The sequence below is a fragment of the Chiloscyllium plagiosum genome, chromosome 7 (genome assembly GCF_004010195.1).
Source record: "Chiloscyllium plagiosum isolate BGI_BamShark_2017 chromosome 7, ASM401019v2, whole genome shotgun sequence".
Lineage (NCBI taxonomy): Eukaryota > Metazoa > Chordata > Chondrichthyes > Orectolobiformes > Hemiscylliidae > Chiloscyllium > Chiloscyllium plagiosum.
The window spans coordinates 67,431,990-67,457,471 of record NC_057716.1 but is presented as its reverse complement, the minus strand read 5'-3'; the positions used below and the strand labels follow the sequence as shown (position 1 = coordinate 67,457,471).

At 40.2% G+C, this 25,482-nt stretch overlaps 1 protein-coding gene across 1 annotated transcript in view; it reads left to right on the top strand.

Annotated features, from left to right (window-relative positions):
- The window catches only part of LOC122551676 (extended synaptotagmin-3-like), a 141,892-nt gene that overhangs the window by 44,049 nt on the left and 72,361 nt on the right, over positions 1 to 25,482 (top strand). Inside the window, exon 4 of the mRNA XM_043693985.1 lies at positions 3,464 to 3,540. Within this exon, the coding sequence (XP_043549920.1) occupies positions 3,464 to 3,540 (77 nt within the window). The remainder of the gene's footprint in view (positions 1 to 3,463; positions 3,541 to 25,482) is intronic.

Genomic DNA, 25,482 nt, shown 5'->3' with positions numbered 1-25,482 from the left:
TCTGTGTCCAGTACTTTTTTGTCACTTATATAAATGATTTGGATGTGAGCATAAGAGGTATAGTTAATAAGTTTGCAGATGACCCTAAAATTGGAGGTGTAGTGGACAGTGACGAGGGTACCTCAGATTATGATGGGATCTTGACCAGATGGGCCAATGGGCTGAGGAGTGGCAGATGGAGTTTAATTTAGATAAATGCGAGGTGCTGCACTTTGGGAAAACAAATCTTAGCAGGACTTATACACTTAATGGTAAGGTCCTAGGGAATGCTGGTGAACAAAGAGACCTTGGAGTGCAGGTTCATAGCTCCTTGAAAGTGGAGTCATGGGTAGATAGGATAGTGAAGAAGGTGTTTGGTATGCTTTCCTTTATTGGTCAAAGTATTGTGTACAGGAGTTGGGATGTTATGTTGTGGCTGTACAGGACATTGGTTAGGCCACTGTTGGAATATTGCGTGCAATTCTGGTCTCCTTCCTATCGGAAAGATGTTGTGAAACTTGAAAGGGTGCAGAAAAGGTATCCAAGGATGTTGCCAGGGTTGGAGGATTTGAGCTATCGGGAGAGGTTGAATAGGCTGAGGCTGTTTTCCCTGAAGCGTTGGAGGCTGAGGGAGGCTTATAGAGGTTTATAAAATTGAGGGGGATGGATAGGATAAATAGGCAAACTCTTTTCCCTGGGGTCAGGGAGTCCAGAACTAGAGGGCATAGGTTTAGGGTGAGAGGGGAAAGATATAAAAGAGATCTAAGGGGCAGGTTTTTCACAGAGGATGGTGTGTGTATGGAATGAGCTGCCGGAGGGAGTGATGGAGGCTAGTTCAATTGCAACATTTAAAAGGCATCTGGATGGATATATGAATAGGAAGGGTTTGGACTGATATGGACTGGGTGCTGGCAAGTGGGACTAGATTAGGTTGGGATATCTGATCAGCATGGACGAGTTGGACCGAAGGTCTGTTTCTGTGCTGTACATCTCTATGACCTCCCAACTCCTATACACAATGCTCTGATCCATAAAGGAAAGCATACCAAACGCCGCCTTCACTATCCTATCTACCTGCGACTCTACTTTCAAGGAACTATGAACCTGGAATCCAAGTTCTCTTTGTTCAGCAACACTCTCCAGAACCTTACCATTAAGTGTATACGCTCTGCTCTGATTTGCTTTTCCAAAATGCAGCAACTTGCATTTAAACTTGGAAGGGAAATTATAGGTAGGGGTGTTCCCATATATCTGTTGCCCTTGTCTTTCTAGATAACCGTAGTTGTGGGTTTGGACAATGCTACCCAAGGAGCCTTAGTGAATTTCTGATCTCCGAATTTGTGCACACTTCTTTTAAATGTGGGACTCTTAGGCTCTGACCTGTTCACATGGCCACAGCATTTATATGGCTAGTCCAGGCCAGTTTCTAGTCCATGTAACCCTGAGGGTGTTTTAATGACAATGTCTATCTAGCCAAAGTAACTTTCAACCATTATCATCATGTGACAAACTAATCACTCTAAGACAAGTACCTCTTGTAAAGATGCATTTGAGGTTCAGCCTCCATCACTAAACAAAATGTGCCCTGAGACCCAGGGTAGAATGGAACATTGATGCCCAAGAAGGAGCTGTCTAACATATTTAAGTTTTATTTTTAAGAGTAAAATGGCAATACCCTACCCCCAACAATTAGCTGCTAGTGCTTGGATCTGTAGTGCATACAATATCAACCTGTGTATACTTAAGCATATGAAACGCAAACTAAAAAGATAATGTTTGGCCCTATGTCAAAAGGCTCCTGCAATATTTCTCAAGTTAGCGATTTTTGAGAAGATTTGTAGCTCCGGTTGATTTTAAGTGTGTAAACTAGCTCACTGAGCTTGAAGGTATGTTTTCAGATGTTTCGTCACCATACTAGGTAACATCATCAGTGAGCATCTCCGGTGAAGCGCTGCCTCTCTATTTCTAGGTCTTTGTTTTTTAAAGTGGGTGATGTCATTTCCAGTTCTTTTTTTAAAGGGAAGGTAGATAGGATCTAAATTGGTGTGTTTATTGATGGAGTTCTGTTTAGAATGCCATGCTTCTAAGAATTCTTGTGCGTGTCTTTGTTTCACCTGTCCTAGGATATGTGTGTTTTTTTTTCCCACTTTGACTGGGACAACACATGCATCCAAGGACAGGCAAAACAAAGACACACACAAGAGTTCTTAGAGGATCTAAATCTATCTTCCTATGCTTGAAAAAAACAGAACTGGAAATGACATCACCCACCTTAAGAAACCAAGACATAAATAGAGAGGCGGGACATACCACCAACACTTCACCAAAGACTCTCACTGATGATGTTACCTAGTATAGTGACGAAATGTATGAAAAGTTAGCTCACTGAGCTTGAAGGTGTGTTTTCATACGTTTCGTCACTATACTAGGTAACATCATCAGTGAGAGTCTTTGGTGAAGTGTTGGTGGTATGTCCCGCCTCTCTATTTATGTCTTGGTTTCTTAAGGTGGGTGATGTCATTTCCAGTTCTGTTTTTTTCAAGCATAGGAAGATAGATTTAGATCCTCTAAGAACTCTTGTGTGTGTCTTTGTTTTGCCTGTCCTTGGATGCGTGTGTTGTCCCAGTCAAAGTGGGGAAAAAAAACACACACATCCTAGGACAGGTGAAACAAAGACACGCACAAGAATTCTTAGAAGCATGGCATTCTAAACAGAACTCCATCAATAAACACATCAATTTAGATCCTATCTACTTTCCCTTTAAAAAAAGAACTGGAAATGACATCACCCACTTTAAAAAACAAAGACCTAGAAATAGAGAGGCAGCGCTTCACCGGAGATGCTCACTGATGATGTTACCTAGTATGGTGACGAAACATCTGAAACACACCTTCAAGCTCAGTGAGCTAAGTTACTTAGGATCCAAGTGAAATACTTGATAGATAAGTGTAGCATTCCTGCTAGCTTCTGATTGCCATTAGGACTTGAAAGATCCTCCTCTCAAAGCCTGATGTGCACTTGTAGGTCTGAGAATTCTAATGGTGTGTTGGCACTGGCATCTGCATTTACATTAAAAGATAAAATTGTCAGTGCGTCAGGGATATCTCTGGCCTAGGACAGGAACTACTAGCTCTACTCCACCTATAAGGATTAACAGTTAGCGTCCTATCTTTAGTGCTGTGGTAGAAGACGACCACAAAAGTTAGTTCCTCCAACTCCGCAAACACTCTTCCTAAACACTGCAACATAAATTCACAGCTCTGTGGTTTCAAAGTTGTTTTTTTTATAGTAAGTACATTAACTTTAATTTTTTTCTATTTATTTTACCTCCCAAAAATTTCAGGAATTTCACAGAAGCAGCAAGTGACTAGATTTTAGAGTTGAATTTATGAAAATGTATATTTTAAGCTGTTTTAAAATTTGTTTTATCAATTAATTTGGTATATGAGCGTACTGATTTTCTATTTTTTTTTGTGTTTCCAGCCACCCAGAATCTCCGGTGTTAAAGTGTACACTGATCAAGTAGACAAGCGGCAAGTGATCATCGATTTGCAAATTAGGTAATTTCATTTTGCTAATGGTCACATTTTAATTATTTGCAGCACCCTCTTATTTCTCTCAAACTCTTAAGTGAAGCATATCCACTGAATTTATCAGGTATTGTTCTACTTTACCGATCGTAGCAGCTCATTGTATTTCCAAATTGTCCAATACTGAAAATGTGTTGCTGGAAAAGCGCAGCAGGTCAGGCAGCATCCAGGGAACAGGAGAATCGACGTTTCGGGCATAAGCCCTTCTTCAGGAATGGTGCCTGACCTGCTGCGCTTTTTCAGCAACACATTTTCGGCTCTGATCTCCAGCATCTGCAGACCTCACTTTCTCCTCAAATTGTCCAATAATCTAATATTAAATTCCTCTCCTGATACAATCACTGTAGTAGAACAGGAAAACTAGAGAAGTAACCCTATTGAATGCAAATGAATTACTTTGACCATATTTTATTTTATGAAACTTTATTATAAAATAATTTTCCTGCTACAATATTTAAAAATGCAATTAGATAAGTATCTTCATTTAAACTAGATTTCAAAGATTAACATTCGCAATAGCACATATTAATAATCTGAAACCAAACATGTGTTCCATGTAAAATTGTTGGGAGAGAAAAGATGGCTCCAGTTAATGTGGTTCGCAAAGATTCTCTTCTACAAAACATGTCTGATTCTGTTACAAATAGATTCATAGATCTGATTCATCATCTCAATATTATTACATATGACTGGTAAGCTATTAGAAATTTGAACTAGAAGGAATCTGATCTCTTTTCTTCAAGGAATTCATCTATACCTATTTATTGGCCTCTTGATTCTCTGCAACAATAATAACCTTGGATTTGTATGTTTCCTTCAATTTAGAGAAATAATACTCAATGGGGGAATGAGTAAACATATGGTCAGTAAGCCGAAGATGCCACTTTCAATAGCTTTGTTTAAGATCTGTGTCAAAGGGAAGTGGTTTTAAAGAGAACTCTGAAATGAAAACAAGGGGTGAAAATGCAGAGAGGTTTGGAGAGGGAATTTCAGAACTTAGGGCTATAAATGACTGAAAATATGGCCACTAATGGTATGGTAAATAAAGGTGGAGAATCACAAGCAATCACTTTCTCTTCCCTCGTTTATACAACGGTGCTACTGTGAACTCTCTTTGTAATCTCCATATCAAATACCAAACTAATCTAATCTCTTAATTTTTATGCAAACATGAATTATAAAAACAGGAATGGAGTGCAGGGAGGTTGTTTGAGGTTACTGCTGTCCCATCGCCTTGACTGTAAAATCATGTAAAAACATAGGGCAGCACGATGGCTTAGCCATGGATAATGCAGGTTTACAAGGCTAGAGTCGGGGGTGGGTCAGGTTGGGATGCTTTTCAGAGGGTCGATGTGGATTTGATGGGCCAAATGGCCTGCTTCCACACTGTAGAGATTCTGTGACTCTTGGGTCACTCTTATCTGCATTATTGTCCTTGTTTTGTTTCCATTTATTAGCCACATGAAATGTCTCTTTTCAAGCTTGATATATCTAAAGTGCAAGAAGTCATAATATTGGCTAATATTAAATATTACAAGGAAAATTGAATTTATAATAAATCTTTCTGTAATATTGCCACAGTGTTTAACTTTTACTTAGACTATAATCTATATTAAAAACTTTCTCACAAAATGGAAATGGCCACGTACGGTCAGAGAGTCGGTTAATGATTGATCAGACATTTTTGGTATTTATATCTGTTTGGAAACTATCCAGAGTTGAATGTGCAATTACGTATAAAAGGTGCTGACTTCAGATGCTGTAATAAGGAATTGGTTAACCCTATGAAGCCAACATTTATTTGATATCATCAGTACTTCCTTTTTTTAATGAAGTAGCATGAAAATAATTGAACAGAAATTATAGCTGTTATTACTATTCCATGTAAGTTAACCAATTTGGTTTGCTGGCCTATTACCTTGTACTTGAAGAGAAGGTCTGAGGAATGGAACACTTTGCAGCTTTGTACTCTGTCAAGAGAATGTGCTCCTTAGTCAGTGCAAAATAGCAAAAGTCAATGAAAGTGACAGGATGGTTTGGGTGTGGAATGAACTTCCTGAGGAAGTGATGGGTGCAGGTACAATTACAATGTTCAAAAAACACTTGAATAGATACATGTATAGGCAAGGAGGGATATGGGCCAGGAATAGGCAGTTGGGACTAGTTTTGTTTAATGTGGGGAAAATATCCTAAGTCTCCTCACTGGAGTATGTTCTACAGAAAGCACCATCAACACTGAGACAAAGATCGGCATTTGAATAGTTAACCAAAAGCCTAGCCAAACAGCAAAGTGTTGAGGAAAGTCATGAGAAGAAAGGGAAAGGGCCAGAAACATTTGGTCAGTGAAGTTCAGAAATTAGGATCGAGAAAGGTGAAGGCAAAGTTGGTATTAATTAGCTAAAGGAAATGGCATTGTAAACAGCAAAAAAGGTTTTCTAAGATTACAAAGGATTCTTGATCAGATGGATCAATGGCAGAAGGAGTTGAATCTGGATAAATGCAAGGTATTGCATTTAGGTACAACAAACAAGAGTACAGCTTATACAATTAAATGTAGGGCCTTGTGTAGTGCTGTAGAACAGAGGGACCTCTGAGCGCAGGTACATAATTCTTTGTTTGTGTCACATGGTTAAAAAGGCATTTGGCACACTGTCTTTATTGCTCAGTCCTTTTGAGTATAGGAGTTTGTCAGTCATATTGAGATTGTGCAAGACATTGATGAGGCCTCTCTAGGAATATTGTCTCCAGTTCTGGTTGCTAAGTATTAGGAAAGATATTATCAAACTGGAGAGAGCTCAGACACTATTTACAAGATGTTGCTAGTGAATGGAAGATTTGAGTTACAAAGAAAGGCTGGGACTTTTTTTAACTAGTGTAAGAGGTTGAAAGGTGACTTAATAGAAGTTTATAAAATCATGAGAGGTATAGATAGAGTTTGTGTAGTTGTCTTTTCCCTACGATAGAGAATTTCAAGCCTAGGGAGCATATTAAGGCGAGAGGAGAGAAATTTCATAAAAGACAGAAGCAAATTATTTTACACAGAGGAGTTTGGAGGGTTAAAAAGAGGCTATGAAATTTCCTTGGTCAGCAGGGTTATGGACAATCCCAAAGCATTTTGTACATATATTAGTAGCAAGAGGGTAGCTAGGGAAAGAGTAGGCCCATTCAAGGATAAAGGAGGGGTGTCAGAGGAAACAGGTGACATGCTTATTGAGTACTTTACGTTGGTATTCACCAAAGAGAGGGACTTGAGCGATTTTGAGATGAGGGAAAGGTGTGGAATGAACTTCCTGAGAAAGTGGTGGATGCAGTACAATTACAATGTTCAAAAGACATTTTGGATGGCTCCATGAATCGGAAACGTTTGGAGGGGTATGGGCCAGGAGCAGGCAGGTGGAACTAATTTTTGTTTGGGATCATGTTTGGCTTGGACTGAAGAATTTTGTTTCTGTGCTGTATGACACTATGATTCTATGCGTAAGAGACCTGAAAATTGAACAGTAGAGTTCTTGAAGTGTTGTAGGATTGGTGGACAAAGGAAAACTTGTCATTGTGGTAAATAAAGTAACAAAACATACTGTTTCATTTGTGACTTTGATAATCATATTAGATTACAGTAATGGCAGAAAACTTATTGGAAGGTTTTAATTTGTTCATGTGATGTTTGTTACTGGCGAGGCCAGTATTCATTGCTAATCCCTAATTGCTTGAGACTGGTTAAGTGTCAACCACATTGCTATGGGTCTGGAGTCAATTTGTATATGTTACAAACAACAAAGATCCCAGTAATAATTCCTGTGGAACACCATTAGTTACTGATATCCATTCTGAAAAGCACCCTTCTGCCACTACTTTCTGGTCTTCTATGACCAAGCCAGTTTTGTATCCATCTAGCCAGCTCACCGTGTATCCCATGAGACTCTACCTTTTGTACCTTATCAAATGCTTTCCTGAAGCCCATGCATACAACATCCACTGCCCTTCCCTCATCAATCATTCTTGTCACCTCAGAAAAACTCAATCAAGTTGATGAGATAGGAACCATTACTGCCTGTCACTAACCAGTCCATTTAATTCCAAATGTGAATAAATCCTGTTTCTCAGTATCTTCTGCATTAGCTTCCCCACCATGGATGTCAGGCTCACCAGCCTGTAATTACTTGGATTATCTCTGTTTCCCTTAAACAAAGGAACAACATTGGGCATTCTGCAGTCCTCTGGAACCTCATCTGAGACCATAAAGGATATAAAAATGTCTGTTCAGGCTTGGTCTGTTTGCACCCTTACACAGTATCTTGGGATAGATCCTATCTGGCCTGAGGGACTTGTCTACCTTAATGCATTTCAAGACACCCAACGCTTCCTCCCTCATTGTGTTGATCTATCCAAGAGTATTCACACACCTTTCCCTCGCCTCAAAATCGCTCATGTCCCTCTCTTTGGTGAATACCGACATAAAGTACTGATTAAGTATCTCGCCTATTTCATCAGGCTCCCCACATAAACTCCCTCCTTTATCCTTGAGTATCCTTTTCAAAGACTTTGGTTTTTAGTTGTTTGGGATGACATGGAAGCTAGGGAACTTGGGAAAATAAGTAGTGGTGACTTGAAATGAGTTCATATTACAGAAGAGGAGGTGCTGAAAGTCTTAAAATGCATAAAGGTAAATAAATCACCAGGACCTGATCAGGTGTTTCCTTGAACTTTGTGAGAAGCTAGGGAAGTGATTTCTGGACCCCTTGCTGAGATACTTGTATCATTGACCGCCATAGGTGAGGTGCTGGAAGACTGGAGGTTAGCAAATGTGTCATTATTTAAGAAAGGCTGTAAGGAAAAGCCAGAGAACTATGGATGGATGACCCTGATGTCAGTAGTGGACAGGATTATGAGAGACAGGATTTATATGCATTTGAAAAGGTAAGGACTGATTTAAGGATAGTCAACATGGCTTTGTGCATGGAAAATAGTGTCTTTCTAACTTAATTTGAATTTTTTGAAGAAATGACAAAAAAGATTGAAGGCAGAGCGAAGATGTCGACTATATGGACTTTGGCAAGGTTCAACATGATAGAGTAGTTAACGAGGATAGATCACATGGAATCCAAGGAGTGCTAGCCAGTTAGATACAACATTAGCTTGAAGGTAGGAGACAGAGTTGTGATAGAGGATTACATTTCAGACTGGAGGCCTGTGACCAGTGGTGTGCCACAAGGTTTGGTGCTGAGTCCACTGTTTTTCGTCACATTATAAATGAGTGCAGAAAAGAATTACAAGGATTTTGCTAGGACTAGAAATTTTCAATTATCAGGAGAGGCTGAATAAGTTGGGCTTTTACTCTCTGTAGTGTCAGAGGTTTATAAAATAAGGAAGGGCATAGATAAGGTGAATAGCCAAGCTCTTTTTTCCTAGGTTGGGGAAATCCAAAACTAGAGGGCTTAGGTTCAAGATGAGAGGGGAAAGATTTTCATAAGGACCTGAGGAGTAACGTTTTCATGCAGAGGGTGGTGCATGTGTAGAAAAACCTGCCAGAGGAAGTGACTGAGGTGGGTGCAATTGCAACATTTAAAAGGCATCCAAATAAGTTCACAAATTGGACGGGTTGCAAGATATGCGCCAAATACTGGCAAATGGGATCACATCAGGTTGGGATGTCTCTGCAAACAAGTTTCCTGTATGACAAATGTATTTATTCAAGAAGTCCTGAATTCCTTGGATTTACTGTTGAAGGTGAGGGTGGAGGGGACCGGAGAAGAGTTTTTAAGATGGTGGCACGCAGTGCGAAAAAGATGTCAAGAATCAGTTTTTGCATTCAAGGACAATCTTGAAATAGTAAGCAGTGTTGGCAGACAAGAACAGAATACTTTGTAATCTAGCTAGATCTGTTGATGAATTTTGAGCAATTCTTTTGAATTTAAAAGCAAAAATAAGACCTGTACCAAATAAACAGCCAGGATGATAGGGAGGGAGGAGGGTGCACATAGTTTTCCTATCCACTGAAATGAACAAATAAGGTGGAAAGCTTCTATTATCTTATACATCAAATCAACTCATCTGGAACATTCCTTTTTGTACTTAGAACATTATAGCGCAGTACAGGCCTTTCAGCCCTCTATGTTGAGCCGCCTTGTGAAACCAATCTGAAGCCCATCTAACTTGCACTATTCCATTCTTGTCCGTATGCCTATCCAATGACCATTTAAATGCCCGTAAAGTTGGTGAGTCCACAACTGTTGCAGGCAGTATGTTCCAAGCCCCCGAGTACTCTGAGTAAAGAAACTACCTCTGACATCTGTCCCATCACCCATCCTAGGGGAGAGGCTCAGTCTCTCGCTGTCCATCTGATCTAACCCTTAAATAATCTTTTATGTCTCAACTAAATCACCTCTCAACATTCTTCTCTCTAATGAAAACAGCGTCAAGTCCCTCAGCATTTCCTCATAAGACCTTCCCTCCATACCAGGCAACATCCTAGTAAATCCTCTATGAATCCTTTCCAAAGCTTCCACATCCTTCCTATAATGCGGTGACCAGAACTGCACGCAATGCCAGAGTGCGGCCATGCCAGAGTTTGTACAGCCGCATGAAACATATTTTGAACTGCTGCAACACTGCCTGCTTTGACTTTTCTGCTACTAAGGCATACCTTTCATTTTACTTAGTGTGTAGTTATAAAATTAATGATTTTATGAAGGAAGAGTTTTAAATTGAATGCTTTCAGGCCAAAGGGATATTGAGCATTTTGGAGTCTGTCTTTTAAGTTTTTTTTACTACTTCACAGTACTACCATGTGAACAGATTCCCAGATTTTATAAGCTGAAATAAACTGCTGTTTTTGATATTTCAGCAGATACTGGTTGATGTGGTAAATCATGTAAAAGGTTCACTGACAAGCTGATTAAAATGCTGTTACTCCTTTCAAAAGAATGGATCCAGTTTTTCAAGTACTGCAATTTTACAATTTCAATCCATAATACATGGTGGTATGCTAGTATAATTTAAACATTAAACCAAGGATCAGTAATAACTGTAAAGGCTTTGATCAACATTTGTTAATCTTTTATTTGTTTGAGGAATGTGGGTGTGACTGTGAGGCCTGCATTTATTGCCCACAGTATGTTGACCTTTAGGAAGATGGTTCACCCCTACTTTTTGAACCACTGTAGCATGTGACACACAGATACACGCAGAGTGCTGTTGGGAATGGAATTGCCGGATTTGGACCCAGTAACAATGTCACTTCACCCCAAGAACAGGAGCAGTTCAAAAAGGCTGCTCAGCATTGTCTTCTGCAGAGTAAGTAAGAATGAGCAATAAAAGCTGGTCTAACTACCAATACTCACATATCATGAATAATTTTTTTTGAAGTATGGGTGGTAATCCAATTGCCAGGTTTAACAGATCTTGTACATGTTAAATATTCGCATTTACATTTTAACCACCACTTCGCGGTTGGAAGCATTTTATTTGCAATTCCTCCTGTTTTCCCTCTGCTTCTTGGGTCTTTCCTTAATTCCTCTAAAAATATTTTATATGTTGATTACATCCCTCTTTTATTTTATCCACACAGCATTTTACAAAAGAAAATGTTATTTTATTACCTGTTTTATTTCCTTGATTTGTTTCTCAATTTCCTGGACATGCCATCACTAACTTCTGAAGATTTCAAGGAAGTTTGGTTAATGTATCAACCTAACCGTGTAGGAATATATGTTAGCCAGACCCTGCCAACTAGATGCCCTTATTTTCTGTTCACTCCTGTTAAACTATTAAATGTTTGAAAACCATTTGTTAGATTTCTCTTCCATTACTTCATAGCATTACAGAGGTGTACAGCACAGAAAACGATCTTTCAGCCCATTGAGTCTGTGCTAGTCAAAGACAACCACTTAACTGTTTTAATCCTATTGTCTAGCACTTGACCCAGAGCCTTGTATGCTTTGGCATTGAAAATGCACATCTAAATACCTGTTAAATATCACAATTATACCCCCCTCAGTCTCCTCTGCTGGAAGGAAAGCAACCTTTGTCTATCCAATCTCTCTTCATAACTAAAACTCTCCAACCCAGGTATCATCATAGTAAATCTCCTCTGCACCATCTCCAGTGCAACCACATCCTTCCTCTAATGTGGATTTCTGCACGCAGTACGCTTGCTGTGACCTAACCAATACTTTATACAGTTGGTTATACATAATCTCCCTACTCATAAACTCTGTCTTGGCTAATAAAGCCATGTGGCCTCATAACCACTTTATGCATCTCTGCTGCTTGGAGTGCAGTGGACATGCACACCAAGATCCCTTTGATTTTCTATGCTTTTCCAAGTCCTACAGTTTATTATGTATTCTCCTCTCTTGCTTGTCCTGTTCAAATGCATCTCCTCAAGCTTTTCTCTATTGGATTCCATTTGTTACTGATCAGCCCATCTATAGCTTCCTCACTACTTATCACCTCCCCAATTTTTGCATCATTAGTGAACTGGGTGTTGTCTTGGTGCATATTGTTGTTTTACTGAATTAGTGTATAGAAAATTGTACACCATACTTTAAATTATGATGACAGTAATCTTGAACAAATCAATCAAAACCACTTAGCTTTGATATTTCATACTTTGTAAAACCAAAGATGCTTTTGGCATTTTGTTAAAAATTGAACATTGATTGTACTCCCATCCCCACTATAAGAAACTGGACACTTGTATCCTTGAGACTCAAGCTTTGCTTAAGAGAAGATATTCTCTGGCTGGCTGTCTCTCTCTCAGGATTAATGTGTGTTTCTGTGAATTTGGAGAACCATGGATTTTAATCATTCCTCAGTTTTGCTTATTTGCTTGCAGTCTTGTATGAAGAGAAGGTCTGAAGAATTGAACATTTTGCTGCTTTTTACTCTGTTAAGAGGATGTGCTCCTCAGTCAACCTATGCAAGGAGTTAAAGGAAGGGGAATTGGGTCAAGAACAAAATATAGAAAGGGAAATTAGAAAAATGATTTGTTAAAAAAAAAATCGTGGGCCAGAATTGAACAGGGCCATAGTGAAAAATAATCGGAATAGAATAAGCATTGCTTAAAAAGATGAGCCTTGAGGCTTTGTGCCTTAACATGCAGAGCACTTTCAGTAAAGTAGATGGTTTATTTGCACAAATAGATCAAAACAGGTATGATATTGTCAGGACTATGGAGATGTGGCAACACAGTAATCAGAAATGGGATTGGATATCCAGGGTATCCAGTTTTTAGGAAAAACTGACAAAATGACAAGGAGTATTATTGCTGGTTAAAGATGAAATTTAATGCAATAATGTTGGAGTTACTACCCTTCCTCAATATAAAATCTGTATGGATGGAGCTGAGAAACACCAAGGAACAAAAAGGATTTGTGGGGTTTGTATATAGATTCCCAACCTGTCGGGGTTATTTTGTGAATGATATTAAACCGGGAATTAGAAATGCATGCAATAAAGGAACATCTGAAATTATGGGTGACTTTAATCTGCATATAGATTGGGCAAATCAAATTAGTATCAATACCATAGAGGATAGATTCCTGAAACATACATGGGATGGTTTTCTGGACCAATATGTTGAAGAACCAATTAGAGAACAGGCAATCATAGACTGGGTATTGTGTAATTAGAAAGGAATAATTGGCAATCTAGTTGTATGAGGCCCTTTGGGGATGAGCAATGATAGATGATGATGACAGAACGGCAAATAAGGTAATTGATTCTGATACTCCTGAATCTAAATAGAGAAAATGAGGCATGAGTTGGCTATGATAGACTGTGGGGGATGCTACTTAAAGAGATGGCAGTGCATAACATTCAAAGAACGAATGGGTGAACTGTTCATTCCTGTCTGTCACAAAAGTGAAACAAGGAAGGTGGCCTAATCATGGCTGGTATGGGGCATTAGAGAGAGTATTAGATCTAAGGAAGCCAGAAAAAACCAGTAGGGGCAGTTTCGAATTCAGCAAAGCAGGATAAAGGGATTGATTTTTTTTGTGTGTGTTTAGAAAAAGGAGAAATATAGAGCATGGAAGTAAGCCTGCATGGAATATAAAAAATTGACTAAAAGTTTCTATAAGTATGTGAATAAATAAAAATGCTTCAGTGATTTTAAGACTTCTGCAGTTAGAAACAGTGGACTTTATAATTCAAACGATGAGATGGATAACCAACTCAACATCTTTGCTGTGCTCACATGGGGGACACTGTAGCATACCCGACATTTTTAGAAATCGTGTTTAGTGAGAGGGAGGAACTGCAGAAAATCCAGTATTAGTAAGGAAATGATACTGGGAGAAATTGGGTTTGAAGACCAATGAATCTCTAGGGCCTGATAATCTACATCTGAATACTTAAGGAAGTGAATCTAGAAATAATGGATACATTGGTCATCTTCCAAGATTCAACGGACTGTGTTGCAGTTGTTACAGATTGGAGGTTAGTAATGTAACCCCTCTATTTATAAAGGGAGGCAGAGAGAAAACCAGAATTATAGACCAGTCAATTTGACATCAGTAGTGAGGGAAAGTGCTGGAGTCCATTCTAAAAGACTTTAACATCTGAGTACTTGGATAACAGTGTCAGGATTGGACAGAATCAGTATGGCTTTATAAAATGGAAATCATGCTTGACAAATCTACTGGAATTCTTTGAGGATGTAACTAGTAGAGTTGACTGGGGAGCCAATGGATATGATTTATTGAACTTCCAGAAGGCTTTCAATGAAGTCTCACAGAAGAGGTCAATATATCAAATTTAATGCATGAGAGATTGGGATTAATACATTGAGGTAGTTAGAAAACTGGTTGACAGAAGGAAATAGAGTAAAAATAAATCAAATTTTCTGACTAGCAGGCAGTGATGAGTGTGGCTACCACAAGAATCAGTGGTCAGACCACAGCTGTTCGCAATATATATTAATAGTTTAGATCAGGGAATAAATCGTAATACCCAAATCTGCAGATTACTGAATACCCTGGGACACTCAGTTCCCATCCCAGGCCACTCGACAGCCATGTCTCCCTAATCCCAATTAGATCATACCCATTTACATCCATCTGCGTGATTAGTTCATCTACTTTATTGCAAATGCTCTGCACGTTAAGGTACAGGAGTTATGCTTGTCTTTTTAGCATTTTGTTTCATTCCTCTGGCAGGATTTCCTCAGCCATATTATTACAATCTGCCGGTTCGTGGTTATTCACTATGTCAGCGGTCAGCTGCCCTTTTATGTGACTATAACATAGCACATATATGACAAACTCTTTAACGCCAGCTGCTTCCAAGCCAAAACCAAACCAACACAATAATGTGTTGCTCAGAGTTTGCACCAGATTTGCAAACCACTTCAATTTCTTCAATGCTGCATTCAAAAGACTCAGTCTGATTTTTGACTGTTACCAAATCAAAACTTCAATCAAGTCAGACTTCGTCAACCAAGTATTCCCCTTCTCATGTAGAAGGAGAGACTCTGGGATAAGTTTAGCACTTCCCATACCTTGGCAGCTACCCCTTTCAAATGGTCACCACTGACCAGGAGACCCAACAAAGTATCAGGTACACTTATTCAGCCTTACATATACTACAACAGTGACAAAGATCTCCACAAGTCAGCATAAGCCCTCGTATAAAGAAGAGTTGATGCCACCACATTTCTGTACTCCAGTGAGACCCAGACTGTGTACCACTGGCCCATGAGCACCAGAGTATCTCAACTAGCAATGCCTCTGCTGCATTCTCTGGATTCAATGGGAGGATCGCCAAACAAATGACAGTGTTCTCTTTCCAGTCAAACCTCCAACAAGACCAACAATAATGGACACTGCTGAAAAAGGTTTACCCCACTTTCCTACTTTCTGAAAGCTCAGTCATACTTCCAGGGGAGGACAAAGAAACTATTTCAAAGACCCTTTGAAGCTCTCTTTTAAAGCTTTATTGGTATCAAGCTTCTTCCATTCTTCAAATGGCAACAACTAGTCCACCAAGCTGCCTCAAGCTCTATTGGGGAGGGGGCTGGGTGATAACCTGGTGCTATTGTTGTTGGGATAGTAAACCAGAGTCCACTGTTATTCTTTGGTGATCTGGATTCAATCCCACCATGGCAGAGGATGAAATTGAATTCAAACATAATCTGCAGCTTAAAGTCGAATAAAACCAAATCCACCATTCTTATAACCCATCTGAATGCCCCTTTTTGAGAAAGCAGACGACTAGCCTTACCCTGGTCTGGCATATATGTGATTTCAGATCCACAGCTGTATGGTTGACTCTGAAATGACCCAACAAGCCAGTCCATTGTATCAAAAAGCTCAAAATACTCAAAACAGATGGACCACCTGACATTGACCTAGGTTGTAGACATATCAATGGCAAACTGTCAACTCTTAACATCTAGGAATGAGAACCAAAATTGACAATCCCAAAATTCTCACAAGTAACAGCCTGACATTGTCATATTCATGAAATCGTATCTTACAGGTAAAGATACATATCTTACAGGCAAAATGTCCCCAGACATTGCCCTCACAATCCCTGAATGTATTCTGTCCCATTGGCTGGACATATGCAGCAAAAGTAAACAACACAGTCATATACAGTCTAGGGAGGGTTGTCCAGGGGCTTAGGGTCGATATTTAGGACTCCCTTAAACTCTTATGGCATAAGGTCAAACATTGGCAAAGAAACCTCTGGCTGAGTGCCACAAATTGCCCTCCCTCAGCAGATGATTGAACACCATTTGAAGGAAACACTGAGTATGGCCAGGGCACAGAATGAACTCTGGAAATTTCAATACTTCCCACCAAGAGTGGCTCGCAGCGTGGCTACTGAGTATTACTGGGTCAACAGGTGATGAGGGAATCAATAAGAGCGAAAAACTTGACCTCACCTTGCTAATCTCTCTACTGCAGATGCAACTGTGCATGACTGTATTGGTAGGAATGACCACCGCACAGTCCTTGTGGAGATGAAGTCCAATCCCTTCGTTAAGAATACTCTCCATTGTGTTGTGTGGCATGACCATCGTGCTAAATGGGTCACATTTCAAACAGGTCTAGATTAGATTAGATTAGATTAGATTAGATTACTTAGTGTGGAAACAGGCCCTTCGGCCCAACAAGTCCACACCGCCCCGCCGAAGCACAACTCACCCATACCCCTACATTTACCCCTTACCTAACACTACGGGCAATTTAGCATGGCCAATTCACCTGACCTGCACATCTTTGGACTGTGGGAGGAAACCGGAGCACCCGGAGGAAACCCACGCAGACACTGGGAGAATGTGCAAACTCCACACAGTCAGTTGCCTGAGGTGGGAATTGAACCCGGGTCTCTGGCGCTGTGAGGCAGCAGTGCTAACCACTGTGCCACCGTGTGACAATCCTGTGGTGTCCCCCATTCTTAAAATTAGCCCAGATGATTTACCCTGGTTCAGTGAAGAGTGTAGGAGGACATGTCAGGAACAGCAGAAGGCACATTTCAAACACAAGTTGTCAACCTGTTGAAGTTGCAACACAGGCTGATTCTGAGACTAGTGTCCTCAGTCTAAATAAAGGATACTATGATGGCATGAGGCACGAGCATGGTTAACAAGAGAAATTAGGTATGGTATTAGATCCAAGAAAGGAGCGTACAAATTGGCCAAAATAAGAAAACAACAGACCGGAGTATTGGGAGCAGTTTAGATCTCAACAAAGGAGAACAAAGGGTTTGATTAACTGGTTTTAAAAAAAAGAGACAGCTTGCTGGGGATGTATAAACTATGAAAACTTTTATAGATATGTGAGGAGAAAAAAACTGGAGCTGAATGTAGGCCCCTTGAAATCAGAAACTGGGGAACAAAGAGATGGCAGATCAATTAAATACATACTTTGGTTCTGCCTTCACAAAGGACAACACAATAACATCCCAGAAATGTCAGGCAACATCAGATCTAGAAACCGGTTTTGAAAGAAATCACAATTAGTAGGTTTTGGGGAAATGGATGGGAGTAAAACAGATAAATCCTCATGGCCTGATAATCTACATTGCAGAAACAAAAACAGAAATTGCTTGAAAAGGTCAGCAGTTCTGAGGAAGGTCACTTAACTCGAAACATTAACTCCAATGTTTCTAGACCTGCCAAGCAATTTCTATTTTTATTTCTGATTTACAGCATCTGCAGTTCTTTTAGTCTTTAATCTACATTGCAGAATATTTAAGGAAGTGGCCGTAGAAGTAATGGATGCATTGGTAATCAGCTTTAAACGTTTTCTAGACTTTGGAATAGTTCTACAGATTGGAGAGTAGCTAATATAATGCTGATCCTTAAAAAAAAGGAAGTAGAGAAAAAACAGGGAATTATAGACATCAGTTCCTGATGAAGGGCTTATGCCCAAAATGTTGATTCTCCTGCTCCTCGGATGCTGCCTAACCTGCTGTGCTCTTCCAGAACCAGACGTTTTGAATCTGATCGCCAGCATCTGCAGTCCTCACTTTCTCCTAATGGGTAGTAAGGGGAATGCTGAAGTCTATTAAAAAGTTGTAATGGCAGAGCACTTGGAAAACACTGACAAGATCAGACAGAGTTGAGTAGGTTTACAAATGGTTGATACATCCACTGGAAATTTAGAGACTGTACTAATACAGTTGATAAGGGGTGTGGTTTACTTAAACTTTCAGAAGGCTTTCAATAAGGTCCCATAAGAGATTAGCATATAAAATGAAAGTGCATGGAATTAGAGGAAGTGTACTGATATGAGTAGAGAATTGGTTGGCAGGTGAGAAACAGGATAAATAAACTGGTCATTTTCTGAGTGGCAGCCTCTGACTAGTGGAGTATGCAGGGATGTTTGCTTGGACCTCTGTTATTCACAACATATGTTAATGATTTACATGAGGGAACAAAATTAATATCTCCAAGATTACAGATGATATTTAGCTTAGTGGGAGAGTGAACAAAGAAGGATGCATAGAGGCTTCAGTGCGATTTACACAAGTTGAGTCAGAAAATGCATGGCAGATGAAAAATGTGGATAAATGTGAAATTATCCACACTGGTAGCAAAAACAGGAAGTTAGATTATTATCTCAATGGCAATATGTTATAAAAGGTGGAGGTGCAATGAAACCTGGGTAAAAATACGGGTGCAGTCATTGGTCAAAGAGACGAACTGTATTGGTCATCTTAGCAAGAGAATTAGAGGAGCAAGGATGTCTTTCTGCCTGGGTGAGATCACACCCTGGTGTATTGTATATAGTTTTTGTCTCCTTATCTGGGAAAGGATGCTCTGGCTACAGAGAGTGGCTATGGAGGGAGAGCAAGGCGACTTATGAAGAGATTCTGGATCGGTAAGGACTGGAGTTTAGAAGGATGTTGGTTGGGGGGGATGGAGGCGGAAGGCGGAAGGTGGGGGAGAGGTGGTGGTGGTGATGGAATCTCATAGGCTATAAAATTCAGGATTATATGGGATAAATGCAGGAAGGATGTTCCTAATGACCAGGGAGTCCAGAACCAGGAGTCATAGAGTTATACAGCGTGAGAACAGATCCTTTGGTCTAGGGTGTGGGTAATGGCATTTAGGACTGAGATGAAGAGAATCTTTTTCAGCCAGAGCATGGTGATCCTGTGGAATCACTGCCACAAAAAGTGGTTGAGGCCAGAACACTGAGTGTTTTCATAAATACTTGGATATAGTTCTGAGGGCTAAAGAGTATGGGGAGAAAGCAGGAACAGGTTACTGAGTTGACTGATTAGTTGAATGGCAGAACACTGCTGAAGGTCTGAGTGACCTACTCATTGTTCTTATATGCTACTGACAGAAACATAAAATATAAGTATTAAGCAATTCCAAAACCGATTGGTCAGGTGTTTATCCTGTAATGCTGCCACATCCGTTATGAATGATTGATTGTGAATAATTAAACAACTCCCTGGAAGAGCTGACTCCACAAATATCACCCCCATTCTCCATAATGGGCGAACCCAGAAGGTCCGTGCGAACGATGGAGCTGAAACATTTGCAATAACCTTCAATCAAAATTAATGATCCATCTCAGCATCATTTGGAGGTCCCCAGTGGTGTGAATGTTAGTCTTTAGCCAATTTAATTCACTCCATGTAACATCAAGATATGTCTGCCCTCAGTCAAGCTGATCCAGTACAGCTACGACACTCTCATCTACCCAACAATGTGAGTAACTGCCTATATATTTTCTGTAAATCTAACATAGCCAATTACTGCCCCGCCACCCAAACATTAAATAAAGTGATGGGAGGCATCATCAAAAAATGCTGTCAAGTGGCTCTTGCTTAGCAATAGCCTGCCGTTTTGGTGATTAATTTGATTTTATCAGATCCACCGAGCTCCCAACATCATGACAGCTTTAATTCAAACATGGTGTCAAGATTGTATTTGACCAAGTGCAGCATCAAAGAACCCCAGTAAAACTGGAATCACTGAGAATCAGGGGAAAATTGTCTATCGGTTGGTGTCATACTTTGCATAAAGGAATATGGTAGTGATTGATGGAAATCAGTCATCTCAGTCACAGGACAGATCTCTGCAGCTATTTCAGGTAGTGCCTTGAAGCTTAGATTATCTTTAACTGCTTCACCAGTGATCTTTCACCTTACAATGGAGGGAAGTAGAGTTGTTCAGTGATACAAATCACATAACACCAGGTTATAGTCCAACAGGTTTAATTAGAAGTACTAGCTTTCGGAGCGCCGCTCCTTCATCAGGTGGTTGTTCAGTGATGATTGCTCCAAGTTCAGCACCATTCTGAACCTCTTGGATTCAGAAGGACTAACTACCAACAATATCCAGGCTTGAACTGTCAAATAGCATGTATCATTCATGTTACACAAGTGCCAGGCATTGACAAACTCCATGGAGAGAATCTAGTCATCACCCAATGTAATTCAATTTAAGCACTATCACTGAATCCCCACTATCAGCATCCTAGGGTATCATTGATCAGAACCTGAACTAGACTAGCAATATAAATACTATGGCTACAAGAGCAGGTCAGAGACTGGGATTACTGAAGGGACTAGATGAGAGTGGTGCTGGAAAAGCACAGCAGGTCAGGCAGCATCCCTCCTCTGATTTTGCCTGACCTCCGTGCTTTTCCAGCACCACTCTAATCTAGAGCATTTGCAGTCCTTGTTTTTACCTTACTAAAGGGACTAACTCACCTGAATCCCCAAAGTCTGTTCACCATCTACATGGTTAAAATCAGAAGTGTGAGGGGGTTCTCCTAGCATACCTGAATGAGTGTAATTCCAGGAGAAAGTGAGGACTGCAGATGTTGGAGATCAGAGTTGAGAGTGTGGTGCTGGGAAAGCACAGCAGGTCAGGCAGCATCTGAGGAGCAGATTTCAACAGCATTCAAGATTCGACATTGTCCAGGACAAAGCAACCTGCCTTTATTGATACCACATTGGCAAATATTCACTCTTTGCACCACTGATGGATAGAAGCATATGTGTGTCATCTACAAAATGCACTGCAGAAATTCATCAAGGATCCTTTCTAAACCCACGACCACTCCCGCCTAAAAGGACAAGGGGAGTGGGTATGTGGAAACACCACTGCCTGCAAATTCTATTCCCAGTCACCCCCTATCCTGACTTTGAAATATTTTGTCATTCCTTCACTGTCACTGGGTCAAATTTCTGGAATTTCTTCCCAAACAACATTGTAGATGGATCTATACCAAATGGACTACCTCAGTTCAAGAAGGTAGTTCACCACCACAACCTTGAGGGTAATTAAGGATAGGCAATAAATGCTGACTTAGCTGGACATGCCCACATCCCCTGATTGAATGAAACGCAATGCTTTGAATTTGCTTTTCTGAAGAAGCAGGAGTAGTGGTAGAGAAAGCAACAAAAAGAAAGCAAATCCTGCATTCGGTCTCTCTCAACCCCAAGAGACTTTCTTGCCTATGTATCAAAAGGTATACATGTCAAGAATCAGTCTGTTCAGTTATGTGAAGACTCACTGCAAAAATTCATTAGAGTAGATATCAGTCTTGAATTGATGGATGGTTGATGACTATGATATTAATCATACTTAGGAGAAAGTGAGGACTGCAGATGCTGGAGATCAGAATTGAAAGGTGTGGTGCTGGAAAAGCACAGCAGGTCAGGTGGCATCCGAGGAGGAGGAGAATTAATGTTTCAGGCTTAAGCCCTTCATCAGGAATGAGGCTTGAGGGCCAAGGGGGCTGAGAGATAAATGGGAGGGGGGTGGGCCTGGGGGGAAGGTAGCTGGGAACACGATAGGTAGATGAAGGTGGGGTGAAGGTGATAGGTCGGACAGGAGAGTGGAGTAGATAGGTGATAAGGAAGATGGACAGCTAGGACTGTTCAAGAGGGCGGTGCTGAGATGGGAAGTTGGGACTGGGATGAGGTGGGGAGAGAGAAAATGAGGAAACTGGTGAAATCCACATTGATCCAGAGGGAATGGTCTCTCCAAAACACACCGTGGGGAGGGCAATATATCTCTGGAATTTGTTTGTAGGTGGCGGAAATGGTGGGGGATGATGCAGTGTATCCAGAACTTGGGGTGGAAGGTGAGGACCAGGAAGGGTGAGAGACCATTTCCTCTGTGACTCCCTTGTCAGGTCCACCTCCCATTCTACACCACCACCACCCTCCCCTCCTGGTACCTTCCCCTGCCACTGCAAGAAGTGCAAAACCTGCACCCACCCCCTCCCTCTCCACCTCCATCCGAGGCCCCAAAGGATCAAGGATCCTTCCACATCTGACAGAAACTTATTTGTACTTCCACATTCGTCACCTACTGTATCCGTTGCATCCAATGTGGTCTCCTCTACATTGGGGAGAAAGGACGCCAACTTGTGGATCATTTCAGAGAACATCTCTGGGATGCCCACACCAACCAACCCCACTGCCCTGTCGCTGAACACTTTTTAACTTCCCCTCCCACTCCACCAAGGATATGCAGGTTCTGGGCCTCCTCCATCACCAAGCCCTAACCACCCAACACCAGGTGGAATAATTCCTTATCTTACATCTTGTGACTCTTCAACCACACAAGGTCAATGTGGATTTCATCAGTTTCCCTATTACCCCTCTTCCTTTCCCCCCCCCCCCCCCCACTTTATCCCTGTCCCAACCTGCTATCTCGGCACTGCACTCTTGAACAGTCTTTGATCTCCGTTTTCCTTCCCAACTATCTGCTCCACTCTGACCTATCAACTACTTCTCACATTCCCATCTACCTTCCCTCGCAGTTCCACCCCTCCCATTTATCTCTCAGCCCCCTTGACCCTCAAGCCCCATTCCTGATAAAGGCCTTATGCCCAAAATGTTGATTCTCCTGCTCCTCGGATGCTGCCTGATCTGTGCTATTTCAGCACCACACTCTTTGACACAAATCATAATTTGTATATCAGCATGTGAGAAGAAAGAAAAGTGAACCAATTCTGAGTTGCATCACTTCAGGTATCCTCCATTTTGTTCAGACTCTAATAAACTTTACCCTAATTATATCTTTCCTGTCCTGAAACTAAATTTATCATCATACTGCGAAATATATCCTTGATCTTTCAAGATGTGGGTTTTGGAACACAGCATGCTGAATAGCAACTGAAATTTCGACATATTCTACATTTACTGTTTTATTTTAATCAACTTGACGACTATTGAAAATCTATTGAAATAGAAGACTTGACTTTAACAGGAATGATTTGGATTATTCCATGCGCCCCTGAGAGCTCACTAATTTAATATTGACTAATGGGTTCATTTAGAATTTGCCAGTAATTCACAGCCAATATTGCGCTTTGCTTCCTTGAATAGAACTCTTTGATTGGCTATTGTTAACCCCTCTACTTTAGGATTCATGGCATCAAGGTCCAATTATAGCATTTGTCTTGACTCTTTATGGATAAAATTCCTTTTCCACAGTTGTCTATTTTTCCACAGTGACTCATACAGCTGCAACATTACTTATACCAAGTGTTTCTGAAATTATTTTTTAGTGTGGAAGAATTGCTGGGAAAAGCTACTGTAATTAATACATTTTGAAAAAAGACAAGCACTGTGGATAATTAAAATTTGAAATATAAATGTAATATTCTAAAAGTACTCAGGTTTGCAACATTAATGCAGAAAAACAGCATTTTAAGTTTAAAACTTTTCACAAGAACTTCAACCTAAAAATGTTCTGAAGAATCATCACGAGTTACGTTAACTGCTTTCTCTTCACTGATGCTGCCAGACCTGCTGAGTTTCCCTTTGTCTCTGTTTCTCTTTGTTTCAGATCTCCAGCATCATTGTCCTAAAACAGTGACCCTGTTCCTCTCTTTGCACATTCTACCAGACTTGCTGAGTATTTTTTGCATTTCATGTTCCACTTTTTAAAAAATCATTGATTTGTCACACATCTTAGTTGTTTAAGTCTGTGTAAACTCCATTTCTTTGTCATTGAACATTGGCTCCCTTTCTCAGCCCCAGCTGTAGTACATATGGGTAATTTTCTTGCTGCTCAGAAATGCAGAACTGACTTTTGAATGCTGGATTTTCTGTATGGTTGATTTTATGGTCAAATTATAGAAAGCACAATTGCAAGCACTGACTACCAGCTTTCTGTAATATTGCACTATAGGCTGATCCAAGAAAATCCCTGACATGTTTGAACAGGCAGCTGGCCAGGGATACGTTCTGTGGTGACAGTACGTTTTCTTTCATCAAACATTTGCCGTACATTTCTATTGGTGACACGTATTGACTATTTTACAAAACCAGTTTAATCTGTTGTGCGATACAAACAAAATATTCTGGACAAACTCCGCCTCCTCCTATAGAAAAACAAATTTAACATTTCCAAGTCATCATAACTTCTTCAGAACTGAAGTATGACGTTGGACTCAGTTAACTCTTTTTCTCTTCCCACAAGTGCTGCCAGAGCTGCTGAGCTTCGTGCAGACTCTCTGTTTTTATTTCAGATCTCAGCATTTGCACTACTTTGCTTTCATTGTGGTTTCTTTTCAATTTTGGTCCTATTGTGAAGGTTAATGATGCCACTTTTTTAAATTGTGCAAGCACAGATGCTGCAAATGTACACGATATACAGTAAATCATTTTGGATTTAATCTGATATTGCAATTGTTATTTTCTCTTCTGGTGGTTTTACAATCTCCCTCACCCCTACTCCCAGCAATTTTTCTCATGTGTGAAGCTTTGGGGGAATCTGATGCATAAGCTTTTCATGGCTTGCATTCATTGCCAGGAGCAGCACTGGAATATGCCAAATTAGAGCACTTTTACTGAAAATAAAATTCTTACATGTGTAGAATTGCTTTACTTACATTTCAACCTCCCCTCCTTTGAAAAGGTCAGTATGGGTCAGGAACTTGCTTTGTACAATTTCTGAGAATGTATGTCTGTGCATATTTGATTCAATCATCAAGTCTGCCTCTTTCCACCTCCATGATGACCCTTGCCGTTATCATCAGCTCAACAGCTGCTGAAACTCTCATCTGTACTTTTGTATCCAAACCTCAATGTTACAATAGTCTCTTGAGTGGCCAGTCTGGTTTATAACTATCTCTGGTTTATCAGGTATTTTTCTTTATTAATTTTTAGGACATGGTCATATACCACTAGCAAGCCGTTTCTTGCTCCAGGAAAGATTGTTGCATTCCTCTAAAGTTGTGTTAACCCAGTACACCCAATATTATACATTTTGGCACGTTGTTTTCTTTTAATGCTCTTGATACTAGTGAGAAACCATAATAAGAGTGTGAAACCACAACATGATGTCTGTTGCTGAAAATATAAAACAATCTTGGTATTCATTGCAGGCAAAGAATTGGAAACAGGCACTTATTACTCAACCTTAACAGTTTTGTATTTTTATTACATTTTTAAACATGACTTCCATTTATTGCTTAT